General features: G+C 40.4%; 1 protein-coding gene across 1 annotated transcript; it reads left to right on the forward strand.

Annotated features, from left to right (window-relative positions):
* The first annotated feature begins 10,035 nt into the window (after positions 1–10,035).
* On the forward strand, positions 10,036–22,546 carry vwc2 (von Willebrand factor C domain containing 2). The gene is made up of 3 exons (XM_026309853.1): positions 10,036–10,686; positions 12,117–12,246; positions 22,395–22,546. Exons 1-3 carry the CDS (start codon positions 10,036–10,038, stop codon positions 22,544–22,546), a joined length of 933 nt encoding a protein of 310 aa, XP_026165638.1.

Raw genomic sequence — 22,546 nt, forward strand, 5'->3', positions numbered from 1 at the left:
TGTATACAAATCAGAACCACTCAGAAAGCACTGACGTTATTTGGTTGAAAATTTTAACAAAATATTTTGTTAGGCTTTATATGCATGCATAGGGTAAGGAATTTAAGCACCTGATGAGACATTATGTGGCATTTGACAAATTTTCATATTTTACCAATGCAAATCCTTGAAGTATTCACAGGAGCAAACTGAGATAATATTTATGATCTCTATTAAATTAAATAAATGCACACCCTAGTTTGAGACTTAAAGCAAACATATTTTTCCAGATTTTTTGAGGACTAGTTCTCCACAGCCTGCACATGTAAAACATTAAACAGCAGATACTGAAATATAGAAAATAACAGAGAGCACTAAGAGCAGCCACTATCAGTTTGCAGCACACAAAACTTTGGCAGGTATACAAGGACAACTCTGCACAAACTAGCCCCTGGTACTTTGGATGCAGTTTATTGATAGAAGAGGGCTCTTGCTCAAACAAACCTTCCTGCACTCTTCCAAGAAACAGAGGCAAACTTGGACTAAACTCGTAATAAATATGCAACACATGCTGTGGCAAGCATCTCACAGGTCCCTGCAAAAGAACAGGTTAACCTCCAGTTGTCTGCTCGAGCGTACTGCTAATGGGCAGGTAGGGTGCAGTGTAGTGCCTCCTGGTTTCTCCATGTCCCTGTCACCCTGTCCTTCTTTCCCCCTGCCGCACTGTGAATCTGACATAGATCCCCTTTTAATGTAAAAACCAGGTGCTGCGCACATCTTTTCTGCCTGATCCATGAAGCACGGGTAGAGAGCCATGTGGGCCATTTCCACAGCAGGGCTCAAAATGCTGAAGTGGAGATAATCAATAGTTAATGGGGGCAGAAATGTAATGACAGTGAACGATGACATTTCAACTTCAGGGAAGGTGTAGCAGTGGAGAACAGTGCTGCATGTATGCTGATGTGTGCCCAGGGCAGTTATGAGTTCACAGCCAGCTTCCAATGCTATATTAATGATTTCCTTTTTCAACACAGTCAGAGAGGGGTCCATTCTGGTCTCATGCAGTTTGGAAAAAGCAATTTAGTGATAAATAAGTAAATAAAGAAATAAACATTTTTAGGTGTACAACCACTTGGACTTTTTTTTGGCAAATTGGTAAAAGTAGGGCTGTCATTCAACCCCTGATGAAAAATCACTGCAGTAATATAAAAATATTCTCCTAGGGACAGAATCATCTAGTAAATGTATTTTTTTACTCTGTCTCTGGTATTCCTTCAGTACTTTTGCATTAAACCAGTGCTGTTACCATAAAGCTTAATAATTAACATCACTAAAGTAATGATACTTTTAATACTGCAACAAATACAGAGCATTTTAATCTGCTTTGATACTTTTATGATACTCCTCAGATTTATTTGTGTGGTGATTTTTATGGTAAACTTGTGGTTCGTGGTTTTGCACATCTGTGGTATCGTAATAACCATATTAAAGAAACTCATCATGCTTTGCAATATAGTGACTAGCTTTGGAGGCCTGTTGGAAGTATTATTAGATGGTTTAGTGATGGTCTATGAATCCATCACATTTTATTTGCTTATTTCAAGACTCATTAGCAGCCAGTGGCTCCATTGTTGTCTGTCCGCATATATAGACTATGACTCAACAACTACAGGAAGAATTATCATAAAGGTTAATACAGACATTCATGCTTCCAAAGTCTTATGTGATATTTTTGATATTCACATCAACCATCTACCATCAAATTAGTCTCAATTTAGTTTATGACTAAAAACCAATGACATTTCCATCAGCTGCAAATGTCCTTGTTTAGTGCTAAATAGCAAATGTCATAATGCTAAGAGGCTGGTCACAGTGAACTGACTCAGTGTTGGCACCATGTTAGCATGCTGGTGTTAGCACTGACTTACTTTAAACACAATAGAATGAAGGCTGATGGTCTTTCATGGGCTGTGGCTCCTGACTCCAGCGTCTCTCATGTCCTTGCTGTGGCCCTCAGTGATAACCTGCCACAGTCAGTTATCTACAGCCCCCTCCTTGTATAATGCGCTTTAGTCGTTTCTCATTCAGCAACAAATTACACAGCGACCAAACAGTGTCAGAGACTCGTCTTCCTAATTCAAGATAATGAAGTAAGGTCGTTAATCAGGGGACTGTGTGGGCTTTATGAACCTCCAGCCGGCTCCCTAATTGACTGCCTGTTGTCCTTCCGTCACTACAAACTGCGCCACCTAGAGGCCGCTCAGCTGAACCTGACGCTTTAGCCCCTGTTCATTAAATTATTTATTTTTTTTCTCCGTGAGAAACAAAGTGTAGAGCAGGGACATCAGTCGCTGCGCGGCACTTGGCGGAGACCGAGCGCTCCCAGTCACTGCGGGGACCAAAGTTGGGCTGATGACCTGCGCGCATCCTCCGGGGGGAAAAGTGAGCGTGTGACCGGCTCAGCGAGCGCCAGTTCCCCTCTGCTCACTACACATCATTTGTTTCTGTCTTAGCGCCGCTGTCCAACAGTCCGGAGGCTGTGTTTCAACCCAGCGCACCGACGGGTACGGACAGACTCCGAGGACCACAGGTGAACATGTCAGCGTTGCTCTGTTTGTGCATGTTTGTCTAAATTGCTCGAATCATTCCCGGTTTTTACATCAACTTTGGAAACGAGCTGCCATGTGTTTCACGTTAGAAATGGTCCTTGTGTGTATTTCGTGAAGGTTTTACTCACTCAGGGATGCGATAAAGCCACCGTATGCCTGCATGAAATGAAACTGCACCTATGACAAAAAGCTATATGTATGAGATTGAGAGGGTAAACTAACAGAGAAGAGGCTGCTGCACCTGTAGAGGCTATCCATATTCATATAGGAGCCGGTGGAAGTGAGCTGTGCTGGTATTTTGATGTAAAAAAAAAAAAAAAAAGGATGGGGATGTTTTAGGAAGTATCAGAGGGATTTCAGTGTCTGCACAAAGACTGTCTGCTTTAGAGACTTCGGGCTGCAGCCAGCCAACACAGCCTCAGACAGCAGAGCAGGCAGCCGAAATACACACTGTACTCATCATTTAATAAATTCACAGTGTCCAGCCATGTAGGTGGTTGTATGATGGCAGGGGCTTACAATCTAGGCTTGTCTAAAAATATTGCTGCTTTTTTTTTGAGTTGGGGTGGTTTTGTTTGCATGTAGTTCTGATCATTGAAGGGTGATTTATTCAGATTTTTCTTCAAATGTCACTACCTCTCTGGGTGTGACACACAACAAAGTCAGAAAGGCTGTGTGCCTTCATCTACATCATTATCATCACACGATCATCATCGTTTCTTGTTCTCTTTGGAACATCATGCTAATTTACACTCATTGTATTTTCTGCTTCAGACTTTTCCTGGCAGCCTTTCTCACCTCGTTCCACTGTGCATAATCCTAAGATTATATTGCAGTTTTGCAAGGGCTGTTGGTTTTGCATTGCATGTTTAGGCAAACTTTCTTGATTTGGGTCACTCAGACGATTTACAGTCAGAGGATAAAATTCAATTAGACAGCCCTGCAGCAATCTGTACTCACTGGCAGATGGCTAAATATTCTTGGATCCTGCCTCAGTGTCCCTTATTGCTCTAATTGGATTTCATCATTTCACACTGTTTATCTGTATAAAAGCGAGTTTTAAAATGTGCCATCATTAATTCAATACTTTCTAAGCCCTGTCAGATCCAAGCCCACTAGCCACCACTGTCTCACCATTTCACATCTCATCCCCCAGGATCTGCTTTGTCATAAATTGAAGTCGACCTCAGAGTAAATTGTTGCATTCCCCATGTGTTGTCGATGGCATGTTGAGATGTTGGAACCGTGTAAGAAGGAGAATATGTAATGTGCAATAAATGAAGTGCACACAGCAGCGAGGGCACATTGACTGTCTGAGTTAATTCTAGCCCTGAGGAGATGGTTTTCCTCTCAATGACATCGAGTTTGGTTTTATAGGGTTGTATTCTCCAAGACAGTGTGAATGTGAATGCTTGCTTTTGAGGCTCATTGTAAGACTTATATTGTGCAGCCTACAGTGCTGGAAATCAAAATAAGGGGAGTTACTGCATCACTTTCTCTGCTGCTTTCAGCCTTTCTAAGTTTTTCAGTCAGATCACATTAGCAAATATGCATTTTTTATTTTAATACTACTCCCCTTCATTAAGACCAAATGGAAATTAGAATTAAACAAACAGACAAAACATCTTAGCTCGAGTGTGGAAAATTCCTCGAGGTGAGATGAGCACTGCCTCAGTACATTTGACTCTATTTATAGTATTATAGTGAAACAGCTATCAACCTCACTGGAAGAAACCTTTGTGAGTGACATGAAAGAAGACAGCGAGAGGCAGGTCAACCCTACGCAACTGAACCACCATGCTTTCTGCTATTGAAGCCTTGCCAGTTCAATTTAGATGAATAATAGTATTTTATTAGTCAAGGTATACTACAGCTAAAATTTACCTATGAGCTCAGACTGGCGTGTCAAGACTTATGGGTCTTATTCGCTCAGCTGGGTAATGAAAATGACAATAATTTATGAGTCATAAATCAATGTGATGGGGAGCATCATTGAATTGTGACCTAACAGCCAGGTTGAATCTCTGCTTGATTAATCATTGTCGCTGCACCTCACTGGACCAAGTGAGTATGTTCAGTAGCCTGAGATGTAAACAGAGCTCTGGCCTTTGACAGAGAGGTTTGTGTCTACAGTGACGGTAATGACTGAACCTGCTCCTGCAGCCAGACACTGAGGCTAATGTTGAGTTTACTCTCTCCAGTGCAGGGAGCCACGGCAACATTTAAATGTCAGTGAAAAGTGGAAACATCATCAGTCCTCAAAAGTGCGAGTGCAGGGACCGGCAGCATTTACATCTGCAATGTTAATGCGGGAGCAGAAATAACAAAGTACAACTTTATGTCTGTGAAATTAGCCATTTACTGGAGGACATTTTATTTTCCTGCCGCTGCACTTCCAAGGTAGTATCTATTGTATATGTGATAATTATTGTTAAGTGTGTGCAGAGCATCAAGCTGCGGAGCTTTCCGAAGCCAGGACAGGTAACGGTTGAGGAAAAGGGAAGCACATTTTAATGTATGGAAATGTCATGTCCTACAGACTCTGGTCACTATGGATCTGTGGAAAATGATGTGATGGAAATTTATACGCTGGAACTGGATTTTATGCCAATAATCTGTAAATTTGAAACGGATGTTTAAAAAAAAACATAAAATTTATTTCCAAGTTCAGCTGTGGTCAGGTAGAGTTCCCTCTACATTAAAAGAGTAATGCCTTGTAATAATATGATATTTGCAGTATAAAACCTTGTTTTTGTGTTGACACTGGCTGCACTTTGACTTTGTTTTTATTATTTGTATTTTTAAATGTGTAGAAAATCATTTTAGTGACGATTTGTCCTGGTTGCAATCATGACTCCATACATTTATGGAAGTGACTGTAGGCTTTGTTATTGCATCTTGGTATTAAAGTTTATAAGCATTTCTCATAGATTGGGTACGAAGGTGATAAAACACTCTTAGATGTGATAATTGAGCTGCAAGAGACCTAGAGAACCCAGTCAAAAGAGGCTATATAAGTACGTAACAAATGCATGTGTAATTCTAACACAAGTCGTTTATTATTCCTCAGTGATACTGCTCTAATGATGTAATGTTGCATTTCATGGAAATGGGCTTTCAGTGCTGCCAAGGTTCCAGCTAAGGTCCTCCTCCTGTCAGGTGTGAGGGTTCAGCTGACAACTTTCACACCCCTGGTCTGTGTGCTGACTGTCTGTGGTCGGCTAGCTCAGTGCTGAAAGGAGCAGAAAATTAAACTCAGTTCATTCAAACTTTTACCCAACTCTCAATAACTTTGAGGAATGAGTGCAGATGTTGGAGTAATATGTATATTAGGAGATGATTATTACTTATAATGTACTCCAAGTGTGTGATTTTCTTGTCACTGTACTCACACTACGTAAGTATTATACATGTATCATTATTTATTGATCAAAAATGCATTTAAACTGCATTAGACTACAGTTTAGCACAATAGTAAAGCTTTGTGGGGGTTTTCGTTTTATTCCCAAAATGTTTTGGTGCACTGCAAGAAGGTGTAATACATACTGCATGATGTTGCATTTCTAATTTTACAAGAATCTGACAAATTTCGTAAAATGTTCTCACATATATTTCTTTTTTAATTGACCATTTTGGCTGGACCTGGCATTTGGCATTTTACCAGGTAATTGCTTGGACAACGTGGAACCACGCAGAGTTCTGTCAGTTAATAAACCAGTGTGGAAACAGGGGAGCCACTTAGTTCTGTGAAGTTATAAAATGGGACTCTTCTTCAAGACAAAAATATACAGCTAATTTTCCAGCATTAATAAGTGTTTGTTTTTCAGTGATAATTATTGGGAGTTGGCAAGTGTTAATTGGAGAGTTGTTTTTCCACTTACAGAGCTGATGTTTTGATCACAAGTGGGAGTTCAGATGTGTTAGAAATGTGAATGAACTCAGTGATGTTAGCTTACATAAACTCTAATATGCTGCTGATGGATGGCTACAAGCAGCAGTTAGTAGAAGGATTAGTGGGTCTTTTTAGGTCATAACTGTGCAGAGTTGCAGAGTCTGACCGTTGCATAATTTTTACTCCAACCGTGCAAGTTATTACATCAGGTTCTGATCTTAAGAGAAACTTCACTGAACCATACCTGCAGTTTAGGACACATTATGTCCTCATTACTCTCAAGCTTATACTTATAATTTGTCTGCGTAATAGTCCATAACAGAAATGTGCACACAAGGCTACAGGGAGACATAGAGCGATACTGTATTGTTTCTTTATTCCAGTTCATAGTTGTGTTTTTTCTTTCTTGCCAGAATGTTTTACCAGTATTCAAGATAAAGCAATGAAGCAAAACAACAAAAAACTGAATTTTTTGCAGAACTGTAGGGCAACGATAAATCCATGACCTTTCACCAAATGGCTTACAGCATATGCAACAACATAAATGTAAGAATCATGGCCATCACATGAACCTGACGTTTTGTGAGACAAAGCATCTAGAAAGGCATTTTGAAAACATTCAGCACCGTTTCCTTCCCATGTAAGTGGGTGGCTAACTTGTCTCCCTCTCCGGAGTGAAAGATGTATTTGTGTTTCAAACAAGCCTGTTAAATTTCATGGCATTTGACACACATTATGCTGTGTGGCTGAGAATTAATTAGCTAGACATTTAGAAAAGATGTGATCTGTATTATAGACAGCAAGATGGCATTAGGACGTAATGAATGTAGCAAACAAATTAATTTGCAGATGCCCAAGAATCAACATGAAGTTATAGGGATTATATCTGATAAAAGGCTCTAAAAAGGGTAGGGCAGATAGATAGATAGACAGACAGACAGACAGACAGACAGACAGACAGACAGATAGATAGATAGATAGATAGATAGATAGATAGATAGATAGATAGATAGATGGATAGATGGATAGATGGATAGAAAGATACGTTATTCATCCCCCATGGGGGAAATTCAGATTGTCCAGCAGCTCTTATATTTACTTTATATTTATAAATGTTATATATTATATATGCTTTATATATTTATATTATTATAGGGGCTTGCTGCAGACATTAATCTTTAAAATGGGTCACAACAGGTTTCAAATAATTTCTAATTTTACGAAGAAAGAAAACAGCTTGGTAGTGTAGTTTTAAACAATCGTTGCTCAAACAGAAGTAAATAGTGCATTTGTGGGTGCTGTTTTCAGTCATGGATGAATACGTACTGACACTTACAACTTGATGTAAGATCAGCCAGACACCATTGTAAATGTCTAATTAGCACCTTGGCTCTGCATTGTGTTGTGTTGGGTGGAGGAGTAATGGAAATGAGGCTTGGTTCTATTTCTGTGCTTATTATTGTCTGGAGAGGAACAGAATATATCTGTGTACTGCTCAGTAGGCAACTGTAGTTGGCTCGCCATAGTCGGCTCAGCGAAACCCAAAACACAACAAAAGATCAACAAGTTATTTTAGTCAGAGCTAACAGCTAGCTTGCTGTGTGCATTGTTTTATGTTGTATGACCAACATGAAACAATACACACAACATTAAATGGACTAGATCCTCTTGTAGATGTGACATTATACAGCTACCAGCAGTATTTACCTATTGAAATGGGATCTGTGAGACCCTAGACTTACATGAATGTTTGGCAGGTAGTAACACACACTGTTTCACAGACTCAAAATAAGCTGTGTTTTGTGTGTTAATTGAATTCTCTGTGTCAAACAGAATACATCTCGGTGTGTTTCTGGTTTTGATCTTTTCACGAAATCTTTTAATAGGTGATAAAATATATAGATCTGTCTCCAGCCTTAAGACTTACTGTTTTGCCATGGTTAGTTTGTGCCCAGTTGACAACCAGCCCAAGGGCCACCCTCAGCTCAGTCTGCTCAGTGCTCAGCTGTAGCGGTATCTGTGTGACAGCGAGTAACAGCTGTTAAGGTGGAGAGGTGAGGCAGAAAAAAGCCAAATGAGGTCCTTTTACTAATGAGGCTTGGGCTCATCTCTCTCTCTCACTCAGCTGCAGCAGCATTATCGGTATGCACCTCATCCTGCTTCCTCTCAGTTCCACAGCAGCTCCAAGGATTCTGCCTCAAACACAGCAATTCAGCTAAAACGCTGCTCAAATAGCACTCCCGTGCCAGCAGTCAATTTCAGCCCTTCTCTCTCAATGGCTCAGTATTCATGAATATCAAAATGTATGCCTAAAAACATATGGAAAGACTTTGGCTTCTTCGTTGGCGTCAGATAGAATTAAAGTAGTCCCCTCTTATCTTTGCTCTTTCTCTGTTTTACATAGCTTATCGTGTTTGCATTCAATTTAATCAATGCTTAGTTGCTCTTCACCTCCTGTTTAGTGGCCCTAATTGCTCTGTTTGAAATTAGCTGAGACATCTGACAAATTAATCAATCTGGGGAGCCATTCTTAAACTTAAGTGCCGACAGGGTTTTACAGTTAATTGTCAAGTCAGTCGATAAGGGGCAATCTCAACTTTCAAAATAAGATATGAATGTCCACGCGACTGCAGCAAGTTAAATGGAGCTCAACAATGACACCAAACATTTGGTGTGAGGGAAATAAATGGAAGTAGGCCACAGAGCGCAGCAAAGCAAAATAGCAAGCATTTGAATTTCAGGATGCTGCAGTAAATCAAGTTAAGCAAGACACAAAAACAAAAACATTGACTACAGCTTTTCAAAAATGTGCAGCCTTTGCAAAGTGTCCAGGTGATTCTGGGATTTTACTGACTTGAGCTCTTGTATATTGACTCCTTGCATTGCTAAAATCTGTACAGAAAGTGATGTGTTTTTATTTATATTAAAACAAAGCAAAGAGATGTTTCTGCATGGGTGTGGAGCACATCTGGCTTTATTCTGAAATCTATATGACCGCTTCATTCAGCTATAGTGTATTCATCTTCCCAGCCTGGAATTATGTTCTATTTTCAGATCAATTTCTCCTTTTGTACAGTTGACTGTAATTCATTCATAAAAAGCAGACATTGATCCCGATTCTTTGTTCCATAAGAGGAGCAGGAGCTTGAGAGGGTTAGATTCTGGTTCTTCTCTGGCCATTTTCCTCTTACTCTGTCGCTGTTGGTGCCAACTGATGCAAGGAAGTGTTACAGTATGAAGCACTATCGATTTCTTAACACGTCCCTATGAATACACCCTATCCTGATGATCCAATCCACTGATCCCACTGGCTTGTCTCACACTCAGTGGGATGTTTGCTTGACATGATGGTGCAGTGCTGTAAAATCACCAGAATTTCTTGCCCTGTACTAGAGGAAAATGGTATAAACTCCACATCTGGCATAAAAAAGTGAAGATACTGAGCACATAACCCCAGTTTAATTTTCTCTTTCTAGATGGACTGGCTCACACCTGAGATGTGAAGTGTGTTATGTGAGCCAAGGTGTTTTCCCACCTCGCTGGTGGTGGGGAGAGATGCTGCACTCTGTTGCCATGACAGCAGAAGTTCTCTTTGTTCTTGGCTTCCTGGTGAGCGGGGCTCAGTGTAATCCTATAGCGACTGTACCGGTGAGCAGAGAACGACTGGAAAGGGTGCTGACCCAAGCCAGGGAGGACAAACATCAGGATAAGCAGGCCTCCCAGGGGCCGCTGGCATATAGCACTCAGCAGCAGGCAGAGGAAATCAATGCTCTGGGCCCCAACAGGACTGCTGTGAGCCGCACCAGGCCAAACATCAACTCCCAGGCGCAGGGATCTAAGGGTGGGAAATCCCAAGAGCTATGGAGTGAACAGGACAGCCTAAACCTAATAGACGAGGGCCCCACTAGTGATGTCACTCTTTCCCTGGATGCCATCGACGAGTACGCATACCCAGACTACAGGGGTAAAGGCTGTATGGATGAGAGCGGCTTTGTGTTTGCCATTGGCGAGCAGTTCACCCCGGGCCCTTCAACGTGCCCTTGCCTCTGCACAGATGAAGGCCCTCTGTGCACCAAGCCAGAATGTCCCAAGGTTCACCCTCGCTGCATTAAAGTGGACACTAGCCAGTGCTGCCCCCAATGCAAGGAGAAAAAGAACTACTGCGAGTTTCGGGGCAAGATCTATGCCTCACTAGAGGAGTTTAAGGTGAGTCCATTAACTGTGTTCACTCATTTTTGACATGCATCAAACTTGAAAGAAGTGCTGACAAAACACTCCTCACCATTCAGTCGAGTTTTTACAGGCAGTACACAGGAACTAGTTACCCTGCCTTGCAGCATGCAGGCGAGCGGGCAGGCAGATTTATAATGGCAAAGGTCAGCACTTGTCTTTTTTCATACACAATGCTGGAATATTACCAGAGGCTGAATTTAGCAAGCAACTTCAGTAGAGTGTTTCTACATTCACTTTGTTGATATACATGACAAAGTTACACTTATAGTAATGTTACGACTGCAGAGCACACTGCTGCATGTGGAGCCAGGAGACTGTGTAGAAACATAGATACACCAGTGAGATCTTTAATGTTTCATGTTCCGACACTTCTTTGAAAGATTTGACTCAGGATGTACCACAATCTTGGTGTTACATCTCTTATGAGACTATATTTACCAGTGCCTTTATTATGTTGGTGAGTGTCCCAGTGGGAGGTTAAGGCTAATATGAGATTTTCTTCCTCTAACTCAGAGTGTTACCATCAAGTCTGTGTCAGATCTTTGCTGAGGGAAGTCACAAGCGGCATTCATCAGCCTTTGTGCTTTGTAGTGGTGTACGTGTGTGTTTGCATGTGTGTTTTTGCGTGTGTGTGTGTGTGTGTGTGTGTGTGTGTGGGGGGGGGGGGGGGTGCTCTGAAACTAGGCAACAGGCAGGTTTTTATGCTTGATTGCTAAGTTCTGGGGCAGTGGACAGTGAGCCGCCTCGCTCCATTTTTCACAGTGGAGTGCCATGCGGAGGCGCAAGCCTCTGCAATCTACAGCAACGCTGTTAGAATTAACCTTTACCCGCTTGTTAAGACTAGAGGTGTACAGCTTTAGACAAGTGGCTGCTAAATGATGCCTTTCACTGGGAATGTACAAGCTGGATGTAATATAAATTATATCAGCAATAGCCTTTGTTCTATTTCCAGACATGCAGGAACGCTTGGATAACCAAGTCAGTTCTAACTCTGTTCATGCACAAAGAAAATTGGAAGCATCTTTCTGTTGTTTCCCTTTCCTATTGATTTCTCCCTATGCCCTGATTGGATAGTGAAGTTCAATTCTTGACTCAGCTCTCCTTAAAATGAAGTATTCATTGGCAATGAAGCTGAGATGGATGAGACATCCCTATAGATGTAGCTTTCTGACACTGAGTGCACACTGTTTTAAACAAGTCAGACAGGCAGGAGTATTTCTGTGTGCGTGTGTTTGAGAGACTGTGGAAAAAGAGACAGGCACTGAGATAAACAAAGAGCCAGAGACAGAGATAAGAGGAAATTAATTAAGAGGAGAAGATGTTTTCTGTTGTTTATCTCAGTGTGTATGTCTGTGGGATCTGTTTATAAGGTTGTTAATTACTATTTCTTCTCTGCAATCCAGGTGTCCCCATGTGAGAAGTGCCGATGTGAGCCAAGTGGGGAGGTGTTGTGTTCTGTGGCAGCCTGCCCTCAGACAGAGTGCGTGGACCCAGAGTATGAGCCGGATCAGTGCTGTCCTATCTGCAAGAGTGGTGAGTGGAGCAAGTTTGTTTCAGAAACACTGTGGTGAACACTTCCAGTACAACCAGTCTGCTTGCAGTGACTGCCAAGAATCCCCACTACAGCAGACCATGGCAAATGTTTTTGCTCAAGGGCTCAGAATGTTTTAGCCCAGAACTGAAGTTATGAGGGCAAGGTAACACAACACTCATTTTGCTGAGCACACAGCAGGATACACTGCAGTGTCTGCAGCCTCTTGTAATATCAGATTGCATATTTGAAGTAATGTTAGCGTAATGTTAGTAATCTATTTCAATGATGCGACACTAAAAATGCATTTAAGGACTTATAAGTCGTGATCTGTTTTTTTGTAAAACATTTGGGCATGTGTCATTTTCAGTCCTATTTTCATATAACAGTTTTTCTGATGGAGGCTGCGTCTGCACACAGTCCAAATCCGTCGCTGCTGTCTGGTACAGGCATTCGAGGTATGCTTGCATTTTTTGCTGCCAGGGGTTTTGAGTTTATGATCCTGTTGGTTTGAGAGCTTTGGCCTGTCAGAGAAAGAATTCTGCAGCTCAGAGTCGATTATCTGAAGTTGTTTCGGATGATTTCAGACAGCATGTCCTAGATTATGTCCCCTTGTTTTTTCTTTTTGGTGTGACTCTAATGCAACATGGCAATGTCAGCAACATTGCTTCCTTCAGCAAAAAGAATGATGACTTGCGATACGTATCTCTGACTTGGAATCTTAAAGTGGCACAGGCTGGCTGCTATAAACAAGAGCACGCAATCTGCATGAACAGAAACCATCACTTTAGGAAAAACAAAATATCCAGTATGCTCCATATAAAAGAATGCTTGTCCTTATGAGACACTGCTGCTAATATCATTTTCAGAAAGGCTGCAAAAGCATATTTTCTTGCTGTTTGTTAAAACTGAGCATCTACAACAATGAACACCAAAGGAATGACAAAATAAGAGATTGTAAAAGCGAAATTACAAAACCTAAAGAGACGTGCCAAAAAAATACATTAACATAAAATTAAATTAACAAAATGTCCATAACTTTTTTTTTACTGAGGTACCATACGTGTAGCTCATTATAGTTACATACAGAATATAACATTAGGATTATTCACGTGTCATTCAAACTCATGAAATATTATAGACATAAACATTTGTACATAATAAATGTTTGAGACTAGTTATCAATCAACAGTTCACTCACTCAAATTAAAAGCCTCTCTCACAACCTCTAGAGAGTTGAAAGCATTGGTAGTCATGGAGTGTTACTCATTCTATTAATATATTCCTTCTGTAATCTTGGGGAATACATGTTGGTCCTTTGTTCCCATTTTTTTTTTTTTTTTTTTTGCTGTTCACCCACTTTTTATATATGCACATATTGATCAAGCTGAGAATGCTTTTTGCAGAGTTTTGGGCAGTGCTCCATATTTTCCTCAGTGAAATGCCCAGTGGATTTGCTGGGTTGCATTGAGAGGCACATCAGTCAAGGAGACAGATGTAGATACAGTACAGTATGTTCAGAGATGTGGCAGACTTGAAGAGAGCCTGCATCTGTATTCAGAAGTCTCACCAAATCCATGCGCTCAGTCAGCCGATAAGGATTTTCAGTTTAAAGTTGGTATCAGTCCCTATTAGCATAAGATTACCACACATTACTATTCAATAAACAGAGCTCACTTTGTCTAAGAAGAAGTTACCTGACCATAACTAAAACTGTCACAGCCTGAGTTAGAAATGCTTCAATTATGGTAGACTTCTGGGATTCTGTGGTTACAGGGACACTACACAGATTTTAAATCAACATTAGTTTACTCATCATAAAGTGTACAAACTACTCAGCCTGTAAAAACATTGAAATTCCTTATGTGGCTCTGCAGGAGCTTGCGAAACCTGTGCTCTAAACTGAGGGCATTGAGTTTGAAATGTGTCTGCTTTCATCAGGCAGATAAAAGGCAGACGGGGTTTAATAGAGTTGCAAAGTAGGAGTAGCTGCCGGTTCTGTAAGTGGTGAGTAAGCTCCATAAACTTCCCCACTGTAAATTCATATTTTGGATGTTTTTTTTAAAATTATATCTGAATGTGACTCAACAGAGAAATACTGGAGCCATGTTAGTTTGATTTCATATTCATTCCTAAGAAATATTTGTTTTTTTCATGATGGCTGCCTCTAAATACTGCTCTACCAATGACCCTCTGTTGCCATAGCTGTGTAGCAGATGCAATTCGGAGGTGCAAATTGGAGTTTTAGCAATATAAAACTGTGAATTTGTGAGGAAAACATGGTGCTCCTGATTGTGTGTAGTTTTTCTTAACCATCTAATTTATATAGAGATTGCATCTTTGATTTCATGTCAAGAGCAACAACTGGTTATTTTTTGTAGAGCCATATGTGCCCCAAATAGCTCCTGCCACTCTGCAGCTCAATGAAAAATAGTATTAATTTGCATTATGGCAATTGTAGGTTGCTGTGTTTGACCAATAGGTGCTGATAATAAGGATGTCTTTCTGTTTTTAGGGGTTCAGGGCAGTAAAACATTAAATCGCTTTAATAAGTAGACTGTTCAAAATATTTTCTTTAACACACACACTCATGCCTGTGTAGTATGGCGTTACACTAAAATTTCACATTGTCATGCAACCTCTCAGCTTGGTCTCACACTGTTTTAAAGTAAACAGGAACACAGTGGTATTAATTAAAATACAGGAATAGCCTTTGGCAGCATTGGCGCCTCATTTGTACAGCAGTCAGGCTATAGTGTTTTTAAAGCTACAACAGAGATTTCTATGTCCATCCATCCATCCATCCATCCATCCATCCATCCATCCATCCATCCATCCATCATCTATACCTGCTTATTCCTTAACCAGGGTCACAGGGATCAGCTGGAGCCTATCCCAGCTCTCTCTGGGTGAAAGGCAGGGGTACACCCTGGACAGGTCCCCAGTCCATCACAGGGCCACATAGAGACAAACAACCTCACACACTCACACTCACTCCTATGGGCAATTTAGAGTCACCAATCAACCTGACATACATGTTTTTGGACTGTGGGAGGAAACCAGAGTACCTGGAGAAAACCCACACAAGCACAGGGAGAACATGGAAACTCCACATAGAAAGGCCCCTGATGGGCTTCAAACCAGGAACCTTCTTGCTGTGAGGCAACAGTGCTAACCACTAATCCACTGTGCTGCCATTTTTTTGTTAAAAATAAAAAAAATGTTATGCTTATGCCAATCATTAGGACTTCCTTTCTCATTTCAGTGCCTCCTGCTGGTGTTTTCACATGTTGAGGATAGCTGAGAACATCAGAGCTCTAGCTCTTAATTAAGTTGAGTACCTTCGTATCAGTGTGTGTTAAACAACCTCTTATTGAACAGGGAATATTTCTGGCTCTGATTTGATGAACAGAACTGGCAGAGTTGACACCGTGTAAACACGAGGTGTAAACTCTTTCTGCAATCACCAAACATCACACTTTGTACACTGCAGGTCACCTTCCACCTACTGGAGAAAATGGATCTCAGTCAGTCCATAAAAAACATGCTGCTCTGAAGCTTCTTGTCACGTACTCACATTGCCTTTGCAGTTCATTACATGCGAGGCTTGACACCACCAAATATTTATAATAAACAACATGTTAAAATGAATTAGATATGAGATACCTGTTTAAATGATTGGAAGATACGTAAATGAGACATCATTCTAAATGATACCATTGATCTTCCTTCGGCTTGTATCAATAGCAAGACGATTATGTGTTAGATTTCACTTTGTCTTTTATTCATGATGCTTGTTTACCAGGTATTAAGGGGCTGTGATTTGAATGATGAGGATCATCAACTGTCAACTCCCATCTCACTGCTATTGATCAAGCAGCACTCAATACCAGAGCGCGCCACAGTGGAAGCTCCGTGATGAACTACCAGTGATGTAAAATAAGGTTATTGGAGGTCTTCAGAGAGTTCCCCCTCTGATTCTGTTGTTTGTCTTGTCTGCAGATGTTGCTCAAAATGTAGACAGGTGTTAAGACCTCACAGGAACTCGGCTGCATCCAAAGTGTCACATCAAAGCTCAGCTCATTAATGGGAAAGAATTAAATAAACATCCAGATGTGTAAGGCCACCAAAAATGAAGAAAACTCAGTGTGCCAAAAATAAGAAAAAAAAAGAGAAAAGGTGGAGAAAATGGAACAACTGAGGTGAAAGATTGAAACATCGGTTCTTTAAGGGGGAAAAAACTGAGCTTTGCTTTTTCATTCAGCAATCCTCCTTGCTGTCTTATACCCTCATTTATCAGCTAATAGCCCTTTGCCTCTTTACCATTTTTCTCGCTATTGATATAAATCACAATGAAGTTTTCAATGTTTGATAAGTTTATCAATTATGCACAGGCATTATCTTGGCCTTTTCAGGCATGCAAAATCAATGCTTATGGCAGAGCACCCTGTCTCAGATGTGTTATTCAGCCTGTATGCAAGGAGACACTTGGGGAAGAGCCAGGGGAGGAAGATGAAAGTGAGAGGTATCGCTAACATCCACCCCAGACAGTTGTTCATGAATATCAAAGAACAGCTGTGAATGGAGGCAGGTTCTCATCATTTTTTACTCATTATCTTAAAACACTCAAACACATTTAAGTTGTTTCATATCCTCTAAAGTCGCTCACTCCATAAAGTTTAATTAAACAATATTGATTCTTGCAAAGAACACCTAGTCAATACCAGTCAAAACGGGAAAACACGTTCTTCATACTTGAGGTTTTTTTTTTTTTTTTCTCCTGCTACCAATATTTTTTAAGTGTTTCTTTCCTTTAATCGACTCATGGAAGTGTTTGTTGTAAATTCTAAGCCAAGTTTTTTTCCCTCTCATAGCATCTGCTTTAAAGAAGAAGGCTTAGAAAAAAAGAGAAAACAATGCAGGAGAAGCATCTCTGATCAGCACCTCAGCCAAGGCTCCCTCCCTCTTGTCCTTTGCTCTTGCAGGGTATCGCCTTGGCAACGCATGAGGAAACAAGTGGTGCTCTTCAAGACTCAGACATTAGGGTCAACACTAATCTGGGGGGGATGTGATAAACAGTCTGAACGAGAGCCAAAATCACTTCAAATACAGCAACATGAGACATGTAGCCTAGTTGCCGAGGGGAATAGAGACTCATTTAAATTAAGAGAGGCATGATTCATGGAGGGCCTTTTAATACATGGCAGGCTTTTCTTCTTCTTTTTTTTTTTTTTAAAGAAAAAAATACGAGTCAACGTTTATGTGATTGTGAAGTAGTGTGGTTTGTCCATTTGAAGCAGCCTCCATCTAATCCTGGCAACACAGATAAGTATAAAAACAGAGCTAGTCTCAGTCAATGAATGAAAAAATTATTGCTCCTCTGTAACTGCTGCTAAACCCTGTACCCCTTAGTTACTGTTGCTACGCCTGTCAAGGTTTCTCACACAGCACATATGTAGATGACACTCATGGCTGTGGCAAATCTGCCATTGAATTCACAGTCACGGTCGATTTTCAAATCCACACAGAAGTTAACAAAGCATGCTCAGGTAAGATGATGTTGACTCCTGGCATTGGCTGAAAAATCGTAATCTTTCTAGTTGATTTATTATAAAACAAATCAAATCAACAAAATAAGGAAATTCAGGAATGGTGGGTCTTGTGTGGTCACATGATGTCCACATAAATAATGTCATGTTAAAAGACTTGATTAGCCCTTAACAGTATAGTTTCATTTTACAAGAGAAAAGAATTTGAAGACGAGGAATATTTGATGAGTTTGGAAAAACCCTGTTGAAGGCCAAGATGACTGCAGTTGTTGTAAACTGCTGTAAACTTGACTGTAAACTTCACCAAACCAAATAAAGAGGAGAACTGAGGTGCTAGTGTTATTTTAATTTCAGATATACAATATTATCTCCCTGGCACTCACACAGCTGGGGTTACTGAGGTGAACAGATAAACTGTAACTCCACATTATAATAAAACAAATTGCATGCCCCTTGCATTTGGCAATAACACCACATTATCACTTTAGGTAATTCAGCTGTTTGCCTGCCATGCTAATGTCTGTAGTATTGGATCCATGCACTGTTTAAGCCACTCTTGCACTGGGCACTTGTGGTTTTGGTTTTGGAAAGGCTAACAAAAAAAAAACAAAAAACTACATAACATCTCTCTTATAGGAGCCCTCTCCACACTGCTGCAACAGCTGGACAAATTCAAAGGGCCTGTTGGCAGAAGACTGGACAACTGATTTAGGGTCAGTGTGTAGTGAAACTTTAATGAATACACAAGTAGTACAGTTATTGCTGTGTTCGAAAATATTGTGTTAATTCAAATCAAATCAGATCAAGGTATCAAGGTGACCGGCAATGAGTTCAGTATGTGGTGTGTGGTGTTAACTTAAGTGTAGCCTACTCATATTTTAAATGAACTGGGAAGTGAAAGCAGGACATTTTGTATTATCTGATACATTTACAGGTTCTTTTTTTTTTTTTTTTGTTCCTTTTTCACATTTTGGTTTAATTCTTTCGTCACTGCTAAATTTTGTTACTTAAAGTCCATTTTCCGCCACTGGACGTTGTAGATATGATAACAACATAGAAAGGTCACTATAATGAAGGTAATGGTTAGTCACATTATGTCTTAACAATTGGAGCACTGCTGAGTCACTGAATGGTTTTTGGCTTTGGTCTGCTTGTGGGGTGTTATTTTCTACATTTTCTTCTGAATAAAAGTTAATGTTAGGGTTATTTCCAAATATGTTTTTCACAATGCACATATAGAGAGTAGCTCAATAAATAAAAAAGATCTTCTGGTTTGACGTCAAAGCTCAAATCTAGCATTTATGAGGTTTAAGTCAGTGAAGGTCCTCCAGTAAAGTCTGTCACCTACTGTAGGCACCGCTGTGCCGGCTGCCTGGGTTTGTGGCTCCGTCCCTATGAAGGACATCGGTTATGACAGTCGTGCTACTTGTGTGCAGCTGGGTTGTTCAGCCACAAAGATTATTAGTGTGCACAGTAGCTGGAGACAACGTACACAAACAAACATTCACATGAAGTGGCACCTCTATAAAAGCTCAGCGTCTGCAGCAGGAGGTAGTTCCAAAGTCCGAGCCTGTTTCATGCAGCGCCTATGAAAGAAATGAATCATATAGTTGATAAATCCTAGTCTTTATAATGCAAGCTCACTTTATTCTGGATTTATAATGCAAATGTACTGAAGAAATGCATTAAACTGAATGATTTCTCTTATTCTTCGCTTTCCATTACCTTATAATGGACCCTTGCATGTTTTTAGCCTTTCAGAATTAGGGCGTGATAATAACGATGTGTCTTCAATTCCCTGTCCATTATCTGGCGCTGCTACAGAGCCAAAAGCCACAGGTGCTAATGGCTATCTTTTTCACACACTGTCCATGCCAACTTCTAACACGCTCCAGTGACAGTTTGGGTCCAACTGTTCATGGACACGTCCAGTCCATTTGTCGGTGCCTCTTTGGGTGTTGCTGAAAAGCTCTAGTGAAGCCTGGTGTGTCTAAAAATCTCCTGTGCCACAGAGAGCGTGAGGTAAAGAGAGCAATGGAGAGGAGAGGATATATTATATTAATGAAGCAGTGACAAAAAGGTGGGTGTGATATGAATGGCAGAATAATAGAGTGACAGCAATGAGTAAGCACAGTGCCGCTGAATCCATGCATTAATGAACACAAATGAGTGTCATGCAAATGTGAGTGACTGGCTGGCAGGCTGCAGTTTAATCCCAGCTTGAGGAGGAAGCACTTTTGATTTATTTTGTAAAGTGTGCATTTTTCACTCCCAGCATATCCTTGACATATGCGTCTTTTATTTGAGACACTGTGTTCTAAATGCCGCTAATGATGATGAATCAGTAGCGACAGCAGCCTCGGCCACAGGATGAGTTGTTATTCAGATAGGACGTGTGCGTACGTATTCATCTGAAAACTTATAAATGTGTTAGGGTTGACATCTTGACAGGACTCAGCTAACTGTTCACATTGATTGATGTGCCAGCACACTCCTTCTGGGTGCTGCTGTCCAACGTAATGCCGTGGCTGCAGCTGAAAGACTCCCCATTTATCAGCATCTTAATTATACAAGAGAGTGGCTCAAGACCTTGTTAGTCTAAGGGAAATAGCCATTGCTATGCTACACCTCATGTTGTAGAAGCAATTCCCTCAGTGTTTATATTTTGCCATGCAGCTTTTAAGAGATAATGGATGATTTATGAGCACCTTTTTTTTTTACAGCCAACGTTTGCTAGACAAAACCCTTCCCATCACACCTACTACTGATGAAAATAATGCTCTAGATGATCCAAGGAGGATGCCCAGTTTGGCAATGTGGTATTTCTATGCACACGATGTTGCCAGATGGAAGGAAGCATCAAAACAACTCCAGTGGTAGTTCATTCAGCTGCATGTCTGAGCCACCTACAGGGCACAGCTCTTACCTAGCATCAAAATTTCCATTAGTGGGACCCAATTTCCTCCAAAATAATAAAAAAGAACCGTCCCTTGGGGTGCAGTTCAGAACTACATTAAAGCACTGTGAAACAGTCCTTAATTTGTTTTTTAAATGCACAATTCTTACTCTGTGGATTTCAAGTTATGTATGGAGAGAAATCACCTTCAGCAATATTTATGCTTTACTTGTGGTGTTAGCTCATTTAAGGGGTATGGAAGAACCACCTCTCATATAAAACTGAATCAAATGCACACAATCTAAATAATAGTAAAAAAAGAGGGAATGGATGAATATGCCCCTCTATATAAACCATGAGTGGTCACTCAGTGGCCTGAAGAGCATGGGAACGAGGGCCAATGGAAAAACTATTTTGATTAGCAGACAAAGCTGAATGATAAGGTACGGCAGACGAGGGGCATCAGAGTGTCAGTCTTGTTACTTGTGTATTTATGATTTCCTCTAAGAGCCACATAACAAGAACACTATATTTGGAAATAATCAATGAAAGCCTATAGGAGAGAGCCCATTTTCCCTGGGAAAAATGACATGAAAGGCAGCGCTTTTGGTCTCATGTGTTCATTCCCTCCTTTGAATGACTGAACGCATGTTCACTGAGATATCAACAAACTTAAATAAACAAGATAATACGACTAACTCCACTAAACTCCTCAAGGAAACCTGTTCATTGCAGCAGATATGGCATCTAAAAGTAGCACTAATACAATAACTGAAGTCTTGTCCTACTTTCAAACTATTTTTTCCCCATTGGCATTTATTCCACAATGTATTGGGATTTTGTTACATCAGTCTTTGTGGAAAGCTCAAATATTCTGCTCATACACAAATTTACACATATTCAACATATACTGTGTAATAAACATATACTTAAACATATTTCTATGTTTTTGTGTGTTGGTCATGAGTGTAGACTCTCATGTAGAGTCACATTTGATTGATTTACAGGTAGAATAAAGTATGCAATAAATGAATATATATAAATCATCTTGGTTCTGGCCCATGTCAGTAAATGCACGTAAAGGAAAAAGTGTTCCCCAGCATTTAGTGCATGTGAAATAAAATGTTTGCAATACTCGGTTGGGTCAGTGCACTGGTACACGCAGTACTTATCCTGATTTACAATGTCATTTACTAGCTTTATAGACCGAAAAGATCCGTTTTTAATCAACACAATGACTTTACAAGTGGTTGTATTTTGAAATTGACAAAGGTGTCTGTGAATTTTAAACTGATTGGGATTGTTCGAGCAGCACAAAGAGATTGTGACTTTGAATTGTGTGCTCAGTCCTTAGACTGCATTTTTGCACATTGAACTGTGTCCTTGGTGGGTCTGGGAGTAGAAAAATATCAGAGACCAGTACAACTTCAGTAACACAGGTATTTTCCTTTAAAATACTTCATCATAAACAGAATAAGTTGTCTCCTCTTTATGTATGTGCACAATGTGACCTATGAAACATTAACAGACCTACTGTTGATTTACTTTGACCTGAGCAAGTCAGGCATTTTCAGGTTTCAGACCCTGCCTGTACATGGTGGTAAAATCACAAGAAGAGATGAATCAAAACTGTTTGAGGTACATTTGAAATCTTATTTTAAAACATAATGATTATTTTATGTTTCTTTCTCAATACCACATACAGGGCCAAATTGCTACGCAGACACAGCAGTGATACCAGCCGGCAGAGAGGTGAAGATTGATGACTGCACAATCTGCTACTGCACATACGAGGAGGGCACATGGCAGATTGAGCGTCAGGCCACCTGCAGTAAGAACGAGTGCCAGCGGAGCTAG

Source organism: Mastacembelus armatus, chromosome 15 (assembly GCF_900324485.2).
Source record: "Mastacembelus armatus chromosome 15, fMasArm1.2, whole genome shotgun sequence".
NCBI classification, from domain to species: domain Eukaryota; kingdom Metazoa; phylum Chordata; class Actinopteri; order Synbranchiformes; family Mastacembelidae; genus Mastacembelus; species Mastacembelus armatus.